Here is a 13,382-nt window from a genome sequence, read left to right on the forward strand (position 1 = left end):
CTGGGGCCTCCCTTAGACGAGAGCCATCCATTTCAATTGATTCCAGATGGGGATCAGAGCATTGATGATGTAGAGATAGGAGCTTGGTCTTAGATGCATTAAAGGTAACCAGCCACCTCTTTCCCCACTGTACCATGCGCTCAAGATCAGAGGAGAGAGAATCAGAGAGAACATCATCATTTACGGCCTTTGATGTGTTGCCATAGATGATCGTGTCATCAGCATAGATGTCAACGAAAGATTTTAGTATGTGTTTTGGGAGATCATTGATGTAGATCAGGAAGAGAGTTGGGCCCAGTATGGACCCCTGAGGGACTCCAGCATTAATACTGTGGGCCTCTGATTTCTGCCCATCAATCACTACTCTTATGAGCCTATCAGATAGAAATGATTTAATGATAGAGAAAACATTTCCAGTTATACCGTAGCTGGAAATCTTGTGTAGTAGGCTTTTATGCCAAACCTTATCGAAGGCCTTTGATATGTCAAGAGCAATTGCCCTAGAAATGAAGCCTTTGTCGAGAGATTCGCTAATCCTATGAGATATAACCGTTAGCACATCTGCTGTAAATCTAGCAGAGCGGAAACCAGATTGCGTGTCGCTAAGAAGGGTATTTCTGCTGAGGTGGTTGACTACTTCTCTATCTTTGCTAGTACATATATAAAGTGCTCAATATATTTATAGATGGAACTTCATAAGAATAATAAATAGTATTCTAACCACCGATTGTTGTGAGTCGCCAATCTGATAGGCCCTGAACTGGCATCTAAGCTTCAGCCTCTGTCTCATCGACGAAACGTTGCATCCCTCTGCCTGTTCTACAAGTATTTTAATGTTGAATGCTCTGACGAACTGCAGGCACTTGTGCCCCTACGACGTAGACACCCCCGACAAACCCGAAAGGCAGCTAAATCCCATCCCCACACAATAGAGATCCCTAGATGTAAAAGATCCTTCTACTCCAGTAGTTTCTTTCCCAGAACCGCTAGACTCTGGAATTTAAAGGCAATAAACGACCAAGTTTTCTCTGATTTTCTCTCCTCTGATTTTGATCACGTGGTGCCATGGGGAAAGAGGTGATTGGTTAATTTTAATGCATCTAAAAACAAACTTCTATCTTTACACCATCAATGCTTTGAACCTCATCTAGTATCAATTGAAATGAATGGCTCTTGTCTTGGGGAGGCTCCATGTTTTGACAAGCTTCTGGGTCTGAGCCTTACTCCTAATCTGAGATGGAACACGTACATAAAATCTGTTGCCAAGGCTGCTGGAAAAATGTTGGGATTTTTCTACAACTCCAGTAGATATCTCACTGCTGATGCAATCTCCACCTGTATAAGAGCCAAGTACGTCCAAGGATGGAGTACTGTTGCCACATCTGGGCAGGAGCTGCTAGAAAGAGCTTATCTTGCCTTGACAGAGTTCCAAATAGACTTTGTAGCTTAGTGAAAGATGCTCTTTTTTCTTCCCTGCAACTTCTTTCTCACAGAAGAGACATTGCAGCCTGTCTCTGCTTTATCGTTATTTTCATGGCAAGTGCTCGTCTGAGCTCCAATATGGTTTCTTCACGCCTGACTTTCACAAAACACTCATCTAGCTGAAACCACTATCAATAATTTCCCTCACTCTTTATCTATGTGTAACCCTAAACGTAGATTCCATGAACAAAGTTTCTTTCTTAGAACTGCATACCTGTGGAACTCTGCTCCGTTTTCCTGCTTTCCAACTGACTACAATATGGTCGTCTTCAAGTCCAATGTGAACAAGTTTGATGATAAGTCATCCCCTTTAGTAATCTTTGCTGTACCTTAGAGTTGCTGCTTTCCAGGTTCCTGAGTGTACTGCAAAGCCCAGTGTGAAGCGCGAGTATCTTTGTTAGTACATATATATAAAGTGCTCAATATATATTTAGCTGGAACTTCATAAGAATAAATAATATTCTAACCACTGATTGCCATGATCTATAGCAGGGGTCACCAAACTTTTTTCACAGTGGGCCGGATAACTGAAAGAATGACGAGCGCGGGCCGCATAATCATTCTGTTCAATACTTGCAAGCCAGAACGAAAGCTCTGGGAAAAAAGATGAAAAACTAAGTTTAGCATTCCATGTTAATCAAGAAACAAAGACAACCAACATTTTATTTACTAAAATGTTTTCAAAGAAGGCGACGTAAGCAAAAAGATAGTTACATCAATCCTAGTGTGCACATATCCGAATCTCACAACCCAAACAGCAAAAAAGTTTAGTGAGATTTGTGAAACTGACGTTTGGCTTTCAAGATATCATCAATGTTTGGTTTGGAATTGCTGCATCCAATCAAGAGAATTGCTTTCAAATGATCATCAGTCAATCTCGTTCGATGTGTTGACTTCACATACTTCATTTTTGAAAATGTTTGCTCACAGACATAAGTTGTTCCAAATACTGATGCCATACCAGCGGCAAATTTCTTCAATTTTGGAAACTCAGGATCAGGTAAGCAGCGGTAAAATTCAACAAGTTTTCCTCCTCTGTGCTTCTCTTTCAACAAGTCATTTGCTTGCAAATCAATGAGCTCCAACTGTAGTTCAACTGGCACATCATCAAGGTTACAATCAAACGGATTCTGGAACAGAAGAATGTCGCTCTCAGTTCTGTCGAGATCTGAAAATCTCTCCAAAAAATGCTTCTTCAAGTCACGGATAATCTTTTTTGGAAAATCGAGGTTGACATCTTCAGCGATTGAAGCGCAAAACTCTCTGAAACAGTGAAAATGAGAGAAGTTTTCTCCTTCCAGTTGTGCTTCAAACAATGACAGCTTTCTCTGAAATCCTTTGATGATTCTGTAGAGATCACAGACGAGGTTATCCTTTCCCTGAAGTTTCAAGTTCAGTTCATTCATGTGGGATGTGATGTCGACCAAAAAAGACAACTTTGACAGCCAGATAGGATCTGACAGCTGTGGATCGACTCTATCTTTTTCAGTGAGAAAAACATTTATTTCGTTTCGGAGCTTGTAAAAAAGAAACAGGACTTTACCACAGCTGAGCCATCTCACTGCTGTGTAATAAGGCAAGTCACAGAAATCAGAATCAATTTCTTCAAGAAAAGCCTGGAACTGACGGTGATTGAGTGCATTTCCCCGAATGAAGTTCACAGCAGAAACGACTGGTTTCAGTACACAAGAAATATCTAAGTCTTTCCCACAGAATGCTTGCTGATGTATGATGCAGTGTATGAACAGAGCGCCTGGAATTTGAAGATCTTGCAACTGAGTCCTGATCTGCCCCACCAGACCCTTCCTCCCTCCAGCCATGTTTTTACCTCCATCAACTGTAACACCTCGAAGCTGATTCCACTGAAGGTTATAGTCTTGCAAAGTTTTCTGCACTTCCATGAAAATGTCTTTTCCAGTTGTTGTTCCATGCATGCTGCAAACGGATGCCAACTCTTCTGTTATCTGAAAGTTCGAATTGACACCACGAATGAACACGAGAAGTTGTGATGTACTCGAGAGATCAGTGGACTCATCCAGCGCCAGAGAATACCACAAGAAGTTCCTAGCTTTCTCACGTATCTGTAGATCTATGTTCTCTCCAAGTTCTTCGGTTCTCCGCACAACTGAACTTGTCGAAAGGCTGATACTTCCAAACAAATCGGCTTTCTCAGGACACAACTCATTTGCTGCTTCCATCATACACGCTTTGATGAAGTTGCCATCAGTAAACGGTTTTCCTCGGTCTTCCATCTTATGCACTATTTTGTAACTTGTACGAGTGACAGATTCATTTTCAGCAAACTTTCTCGTGAAGAGGTTTCTTTGAGCTTCTAAACCACGTTTCATGGACTCATATTTCTCAGAGCGTAACTTTCCAGAAAACTTTGAATATGTTGATAGATGTTTTGTTTCATAGTGACGCCGAATATTGTACTCTTTCAAAACGGCAACACTTTCGCTACATATCACGCAACTAGCTTTCTGGTCCTTTGTTTCAACAAAGAAGTACTTTACTCCCCATTCTTCATTGAAAACGCGACACTCGGCGTCCACTTTTCTTTTCTTAGAAACCATAATGAAGGTGAAGAAAACAGGATCTGTAAATTAAAAAGAAATTGAATTAATTTTGGCGCTTGAGTAGTTTGGCTCTTTGTCTACTAAGTGTCAGAGTACAGAGCGATCAAACACAGTACAAGGCCTGCCGACCAGTTTTACACCCCTTACGGCAGGGGGGTAAGGATTTAAAAAATGAGTCAATTTTGACTGCTTTTATATTGAAAATTAAGATGTTTCACCTTGTTTGAAGACAATATAAAAACAGTCAAAATTGACTCATTTTTAAAATTCTTACCTCCCTGCCGTGAGGGGGGTAACGGCAGGCCTTGTACTGTGTTTGATCGCTCTGTACTCTGACACTTATTAGACAAAGAGCCAAACTACTCAAGCGAGAAAATTAATAAATATCAATCGTTTTACATTTACCATTCCGAGATGGTAGTGGTTCAGTGGAAAAAGGTCGAAAGTTGTTGTGAATAGTATTTCTAAATTTTTTCCACTTAGTTCTTTCATAAGTAAAATAAAAAGTTTTTCAGTTTGATGTTGGCATGTCTTTTCTAAGAAATTTAGTTAAGAATGATATTTCTTTTATTTTTAAAAAATTTTCAAATAGCCTATTTTTTTGATTGAACTTTGCACACCTTTGAGATAAATGAATAAGTCGAAAAATTGCAAGAATCTTTTTTTTTAAACATCATTGGTAAATCTATTTTTTTAAGATAAACAACCTTCTCAAAAAGGTCTTAAAGCGATGGAAACCATGGTGACGTCAGAGCGTAGGCGGAGCTACCACGAGCCGAGGAAGCGACGTCAGTTCAACGTCGACGGGCCTGGTGAACTGACGTTGCGGGCCGGATTCGGCCCGCAGGCAGTAGTTTGGTGACCCCTGATCTATAGCATCCTTCCTAAGAATCCAATCTTCAAATACTTCGGCCTGAAATTCTGAGGTGACATTAAGTGATGCTGCAAGGAAGTGTTAGAGGGGTTTTAGCATCTGCCAGTAACCTATATCTCTATAAAGTCACCACTCACCTATGCATCAAGTATTGTCACTTCAGCAATTTCCTTTTCTCTTCCCTGCAACCTGTTTCACCTGTCTTTGCTCTATTGTTCTTTTATAGTAAGTGCTCGCTGAGATTAAATGTATGCCCGCCCCCCCTCACGGGGGGGCACCTTTGTGGACTTTGGGCCAAGATCAAAGTGTAGTATCTGTTCCGGCAGATGCTGCACTTAAGATAGTTTGTACCAGTCAATGGAGGGGAAGCCCTCTATACTGGGACAATTATTATTTTTGGTAACCAGAGTGCCCCCTTTTTGCCTACTTTTAGGGGAGCTGGTTTTTACCTCACATTAAAAATGGCCTTGTGCCTAATTTGCTCAGTGGGGGAGCAAATAAACACCATCTGTTCCGGCAGATGCTGCACTTAGGATGGTTTGTGCCGGTCAATGGAGGGGAAACCCTCTATACTGGGGACAATTATTATTTTTGGTAACCAGAGTGCCCCCTTTTTGCCTACTTTTAGGGGAGCTGGTTTTAACCTCACATTAAAAACGGCCTTGTGCCTAATTTGCTCAGTGGGGGAGCAAATAAACACCATCTGTTCCGGCAGATACTGCAAGCTATGACTAGCAAAGACCAGATGTGGAGGCAACCCCACATGCCTGACCTTTAACCAGCTCCCATTTCCCACCTCTCGGGAGCTGGTCCCCTTTTCCCTTTCCCCCTCCCTTCACTCCTCACTTTAAAAATCGGCCTTGTGCCTAATTTGCTCGGTGGGGGAGCAAATAAATACCATCTGTTCCGACAGATACTGCAAGCAAACCCCACATATCAGACCTTGGTCAATGTAGGGGCAACCCTTCATACCAATTGTCACTATCCAGCTCCCATTTCCCACCCATCGGGTGCTGGTCCCCTTTTTCCTCCCCCCTCCCTCTCTCCCCACATTAAAAATCGGCCTTGTGCCTAATTTCCTCAGTGGGGAAGCAAATAAATACAATCTGTTCTGACAGATGCTTCAAGCAAAGACCATTGCCCTTGTGGCAATCTTCTGGTTCATGTAGGGGCAACCCTACTTGGACAATCACTATCCACCTCCCATTTCCCACCTCTCGGGAGCTGGTCCCCTTTTCCCTTCCCCCTTCCCTTCACTCCTCACATTAAAAATCGGCCTTGTGCCTAATTTGCTCGGTGGGGGAGCAAATAAATACCGCCCTCCTTGCCAAACTTTAAAACTTGGCTTTTTGGCCAAGATCAAAGTGTAATATCTGTTCCGGCAGATGCTGCAAGCAAAGACTAGCTATGACTAGCAAAGACCATATGTGGGGGTAACCCCACATATCTGACCTTGGTCACTGAAGGGGCAACCCTTCATACCAACAGTTTCTAATCCAGCTTCCATTTCCCACCTCTCGGGAGCTGGATCCCCCTTTCCTTCCCCCCTCCCTCTCTCTCCACATTAAAAAACGGCCTTGTGCCTAATTTGCTCAGTGGGGAAGCAAATAAACCAATACTGCAAGCAAAGACCCTATGTGGGGGCGACCCCACATATAAGACCTTGGTCAATGTAGGGGCAACCCTTCATACCAATTGTCACTATCCAGCTCCCCTACTCCCCGGGGAGTTGGTCCCCATTTCCCCTTCACTCCTCATTTTAAAAATCGGTCTTGTGCCTAATTTGCTCAGTGGGGGAGCAAATAAATACCTCAAAGTGTAGTATCTGTTCTTCAGATGCTGCATTTCCATTTCTTGTTCTCTTTCAGTGGAGGAACAATCTTTCACGACTGAGACAATTTTTTATTTTTGTACCTTTTCTCCACGTTAAAAAACGACCCTGGTGTCTAACTCTGTCCCGTGGGGAGGCATTGTAAATAGGTACAATAATAATCAACAATTTCCCCCATTCTCTATCTGTGCCTAAATCTAAATGAAAATTCCATGAACAAAGTTTCTTTCCTAGAACTGCCCACCTGTGGAACTCTGTTTTGCTGGCTTGCTTCCCAGCTGACTACAACACGGTTATCTCCAAGTCTAATGCAAACAAGTTTCTGAGTCGTCAAATAATCAAATCATACCCAATTTCCACTAACAATTACTACGGTGTCGTCCCGGTAACCACTGTACACTCATTAACTCTTATCCCTGAGTGGTTTTAGGACCTTGATAAGAGTTGATTCCCTTGTAAAAAAAAAACAAAAAAACATCAGGGATGGTTTATCAACCACTAGTCTCCTCCTCTAATCTAAAGTGCAAAAAAAGAATTTCTGATTTAAGGCGCCACACTGTCTGCTAAGCTGCAGTCTTTGTCGCATCCCTGTGCTTGTGTTGCATATGGAGTCTATATAATTTTTATGGTGTGTATATGACAATGACATGGCCGTTGATTGTCTTTCTTTATGTGTGCACATGTGTGTATATAGTCATGTGTGTGTGTGTGTGTGTGTGTGTGTGTGTGTGTGTGTGTGTGTGTGTGTGTGTGTGTGTGTGTGTCACATCTTCAATCGGTGCCAATCAGGATGGTTGCACTCCAATGTGGAAATCAAATCATGAATGCCCCTAAAAGATGACTCGTTTATTATTATTTGTAGACAACCTTTATTTACAATCTTCCTTATTTTTGGGAGGGCCTCTGCATCGCTGAATCGATTCAGATCTCTTGTTTTCCGTTTCCTCATCTTAACTGCAAACCTCTCTCCTCTGAATCTCGGATCTTGTCTCTCGCTCTCCGACTCTAGTTCTGACTAGTTCTCTCATTCTGACTTAAAACTCACGTGTGTCTCTTCCTTATCTATTCTGGTTGCAGAGTGTGGAGTTGCTTGGAAGTTCCTGAGAGAAATGGGGACATAAACTGACGGTAAATGACTGACATGGCCTCAACAGAATGTATTTTAGGAAAGGTAATTGTTTTACCTTCTTAATAAAATATGTTTAAAGAAACAACAAACTTCCTTTTAACAATAAAAACGAAGAATATTTTATTTGCAGCAGGAACTGGCAGATCAGACTGCGAAAAAAGGAAGAAGGGAAGGAAAGTTCCTTTGAGGTCGTCGTCGGTCAGTCAGTACTGTGTCGTCCCCAAGCTAATAGCAGTTGTCTCCAGTGGAGGCAGTCAATGCTAAAGCAAGGTGTCTGGTGAACAGGGGATGAGAGAGGATAGGTGTTGCTAGGCTGAAAGTCCGGTTCTGAATAATTGACGTTCCCCCAGGACTTTTTAGGGAGCAGATGAATCAAAGCTGATAGGTTAGCCTGTGGCTGAAGAACTCAGAGAGGGTGGGGGCATTGATTCACCGGAGAAAATAGTTCTCTGTAACTGCTACAGTACATTAGCGTGTAGGCACACACATCCAGAGTCAATCCGACATATATGTGAAACATCAGCTTCTGTGTTTTTCTTGCATTGTGTTTTATTTTTTATTTTTTCTATTTGTGGACTCATGCGTTCCCGTCGATGGTTGCCAGTGAAAAAAAATGATGATACAGCCATAAGATACTAAGATGAACATAAGCCACTGTTGTGCTATTTGGTGTCACAATGATAGCAAAATTTGAAAATCAAAATATTGACTTTCAAGTCAAACCAATTGTATCTGCTTAATTGTCATGTTGCAGTAATGAACATATCCAAAAATTACGAAAAACGATAAGATAGAAAATTAGTTATTAAACGAAAATAGTCTTCAAAAAGAATTAGTTAAAGTTGAGTTTTGCTAAAATTTTCAGTTTTCAGAAAATTTTTACCTCCCTTGTTTCGATTTGAACTCTCTAATTTGTATGTTTCTTTTTAGTAAAACTCAATTTGCGCTAATTGTCTCTGAATCTTACCATTAATGATTAATTTTCTACCAGATCTTTTGTTGTTGTTGTTGTTGTTGTTGTTGTTGTTGTACTTTTGGAATATGTTCATTACTGTGACATGGCAATTAAGTAGACACGATTGGTTTTATTTCAAATTTAATATTTCAATTTTCGAATTTCGCTATCATAACGAAGAAGCGCCTAGAAATTAACATTTCTTGTTTAAACGTGAAAAAAAAAGAAATTATCTCCCCTGAACATCGTGATAAAAGTGTGAATTTATTTCAAAAAACAAAACCACTGGATAATTTTGTGTAAGTTGTCGTGTATAGTGTTTATTTTCCATCACAAGTAAGTTGCTCGGAAGTTCCTGAGGGGAAATGGGGACATGAACTGACGCCTCAACAGAAAGTACCTTAGCATGTCGGCACAGGCACACACACCCAAAGTCAATCCGACGTATTCTTGCTGCTAATCATGCAGAGTTATTCCCCTTTAATAAGGTGACATAGAATAAGACTATTTTAAGGTAGATAACTCTGTCAAGTTTAACAACATATGCAGTTCACAGTTAGTTCCCTTCAGTTCAGTATTTTTTAATTTTTTTTTGTTTACAAATAAAATAAAAATTGTCAGTCCATAATTAACTTTATCTACCCACAAAGGCAGAGTAAAATACAAGTTTAGTTATTAATTTGGGGGATAATCCGGCTTCCTCTACAAAAGAAAGATACCGTGGATTGATATAAAAACGTTGACTCGATCTAGAAGGATTTCTCATTTATTTATTGAGGAAGGAATATATGAAGTGTAATATGATAAAATATACTACATTTTGTTCCTGTTCTCTGCGAGTCTTGGATCTTCAGAAGTGTAAAGATTAAAGATTTTAAAAATCCAACTCCACCAGTTTAAGCATTTAAAAACTACATACCTTTACCTTGGAATTTTTTAATAAAAGAAACCAAATTAGTCTAAGGTAGATTGCTGCGGCAGATTTAACACTTAAGCAGTAGAGAGTTATTTCCCTTTCAGCCCAATGAAAACTAATTCATTAACAGAAGTCTAACATCAAGTCAGTCACTACGTTAATAATAATAATAATAATAATAATAATAATAATAATAATAATAATAATAATAATAATAATAATATATATATATATATATATTTATTTATTTATTTCTTTTGTTTTCATTTAATTTTACTCTATATAAAAAAAAAATCTCGCATTGTTCTTGGCTTTTAATTTTACCTTATAATTTTCTTCAACAATGCTTCAAGCAAACTACTATCTACTTATATATATATATATATATATATATATATATATATATATATATATATATATATATATATATATATATATATATATATATATTATTCCTTAATTGGAATTCATTTTTGAGATGAGCATTATATATTAATTTATTTTATTTCGGACTATTATTCTCATCTTTATTAGTTGTGCAGTTGATAGAGACGTTGAATCTCTACAGTTCCAGATGAACATTGTCTGAAGATAGCGGTTTCAATCCCACCCAAAGCGTGCCAGAGGTTAATTGGCCAAAATGTGGTGAGACGACAACAACTACGGATGGCAGTGATGGCTGTGAATGCAGTTAGGAGATTTGAAGTTCCTATCCGTCGCGGTTACCACCTGACGAAGGCCAGAGGAATAGTTGGCCGAAACGTTGTGAATAAACAAAACCAATAAAAGACCAAAAAACAACAACTAATAAAGATGAGAATAATAGTCCGAAATAAAAATAAATCTTTCTATCTATCTATCTATCTATCTATCTATCTATCTATATATATATATATATATATATATATATATATATATATATATATATATATATATATATATATATATATGTTGTTCCTTTGTTATTTATTTTTTTCTAAAATCCGATTGCTGCATCGGAAAGGCCAGTTAAAAATACATAATATACTTTGTTATTTTCTTTAATTTAATCCCTTTTTTAGAATTTATTAGACAAAATTTAACTTTTATTTTACCGTGCCAATAAATATGATCATCACTGTATATATATATATATATATATATATATATATATATATATATATATATATATATATATATATATATATATATATATATATATATAATAGAAAAATCAGACCAAGTAAAGAATAGATACCCTGTAGCAGACGACGCCGCCTGGCGGTGCCTGGCGCACATTTCAACTAACACCGGTGATTCGACCTTGACATTGGCACAATCAGATGTCGTCGGTTGTTTGTAAATACGTCAAATAGCAAACATGCTCGAATATTAGCAAGCAATTTTCTTTTTTTTTAAATATATTTGCAAAACTTTTGAAGAATTAAAAGAAAAAGTATATATTTACAAAATATGTTTTTTAAGTAAGAAACAAAACGAACGTATGTAAATAAAAGATATTTAAATAAATGGGTGTCTTTCTGTTTCGGATTTTTGCAACTAAGATTGATTTTATGTACCGTGTTTTTTTTCTGTGTGGGTTTTTAAGACAATTCAGTATTTATTCTTTAAAACATTAACTTCAGCGACAATTAATATATTTAGAAAATAATATTTTTAAATATCAAATTTTGACGAATAATCGCGAGCAAGATTTTTTTTTTTTTTAAATAAAAGATATTTCGATAAGTGGGTGTCTTTCTGAGTGCGTTTTTACAGAACTTTTTAATAACTGTTTTATTCTTTTTATCAAACAAAAATAGAACTGACATATACATTATGGACTGTTTTTCAAACATCGAAATTTTAAAATTAAAGTTAGTTTTATTTAAAAAAAAAATAAAATGAAATAAAAAAGACCAGGTGTTTTTTTTTTTTTGTTTTTTTTTTCAATTAAATTATAACCTTTATTTGAACTTTCAACAAACTTTTACAGACATAAAAAATAGACTTTATAGATATTTTATAATAATTTTTTTTATATGTTTAACGAAATTTTTTTTTTATCATTTCATTGTTGAATAAAATTTCAAAGTAATAAATGGCGAAAAAAAAAAAAAGATCTCAAAAAGAAAAACACCTCGTCTTTTTATTTTTTTTAAATAAAACTTTAATTTTAAAATTTCGATGTTTGAAAAACAGTCCATAATATATATTTCATTATAAAAGTTCTATTTTTGTTTGATAAAAATAATAAAACAGTAAAAAAAAATTAAAAAAAACAAACTAGTCCATTAAGTTCAAATAAAGACTGAATAAAACTTATAAAAAAGGTTCATTCTATATTGTTTTGGCCATTTTTTTTTGTACGTTTTTAATACAATTCAATATTTATTTAAAGTGCGATGTATGTCGGTGGTCAGTGAAGGAGAAATCCTTCTAGGCCGAGGCAATTTTTATGCATAATAAAATCACAAGTATAAACAATCGAAATTTAAAAAATATATTATTTTATTCACATATGAAATGAAATGTAGTATCACAAGATAGAAATCTTTTTATAATTTTTATTTTTATTTAAAAAAAAAAAAAAAACGCGCTCAGGAAGACACCCATTTATTTAAATATCTTTTATTTTAAAAAATATCTTGCTCGCGAATATTCGTCAAAATTTAATATTTAAAAATATTATTTTCAAAATATATTAATTGTCACTGAAGTTAATATTATAAAGAATAATTAAATAAATATTGAATTGTCTTAAAAACGCACACAAAACCCCCTCCCCAAAAATACCACGGTACATAAAAATCAATCTTAGTCGCAATAATCCGAAACAGAAAGAGACCCATTTATTTAAATATCTTTTATTTACATACGTTCGTTTTGTTTCTTACTTAAAAACATGATTTGTAAATATATACTTTTTCTTTTAAATCTTCAAAAGTTTTGTAAATATATTTTTAAAAAATTGCTGGCTAATATTCGAGCATGTTTGTTATTTGACGTATTTACAAACAACCGATGCCATGTGATTGTGCCAATGTCAAGGTCGAATCACCGGTGTGAGTTGCAATGTGCGCCAGGCACCGCCACGAGGCGTCGTCTGCTACAGGGTATCTATTCTTTCATTGGTCCGAAAAATCTTAGTATTGAAAATTAATTCACATTTTCAAAAAAAAAAAAAAAACATTATAAACCTATAAAGAAGGTATGCAAAATTTATAATTATCCGACAAGGAGAAAAATAAATTTGAAAGAGAAATAGTCAACCACCTCAGCAGAAACAATCTTCTTAGTGACACACAGTATGGTTTCCGTTCTGCAAGATCTACCGCAGATGTGCTAACGGTTATATCTCACAGGATTAGTGAATCTCTTGACAAAGGCTTCCTTTCTAGGGCAATTGCTCTTGACATATCAAAGGCCTTCGACAAGGTATGGCATAAAGGCCTACTTCACAAGATTTCCAGCTACAGTATAACTGGAAATGTTTTCTCAATCATTAAATCATTTCTCTCCAATAGGCTCATAAGAGTAGTGGTCGATGGACAAAAATCAGAGGCCTGCAGTATTAATGCTGGAGTCCCTCAAGGGTCAATCTTGGGCCCAACTCTCTTCCTGATCTACATCAATG

At 36.8% G+C, this 13,382-nt stretch overlaps 1 protein-coding gene across 1 annotated transcript; it reads right to left on the reverse strand.

Annotated features, from left to right (window-relative positions):
- Window positions 1-2,249: 2,249 nt before the first annotated feature.
- On the reverse strand, window positions 2,250-4,058 carry LOC145255564 (general transcription factor II-I repeat domain-containing protein 2-like). Its single transcript, XM_080114019.1, has one exon. The coding sequence runs from the start codon at window positions 4,056-4,058 to the stop codon at window positions 2,250-2,252; it is 1,809 nt and encodes a 602-aa protein (XP_079970145.1).
- Between the last annotated feature and the right edge of the window lie 9,324 nt (window positions 4,059-13,382).

This window comes from Euprymna scolopes, chromosome 31 (assembly GCF_053919585.1).
Source record: "Euprymna scolopes isolate OS-2025 chromosome 31, ASM5391958v1, whole genome shotgun sequence".
In the NCBI taxonomy this organism is placed as follows: domain Eukaryota; kingdom Metazoa; phylum Mollusca; class Cephalopoda; order Sepiida; family Sepiolidae; genus Euprymna; species Euprymna scolopes.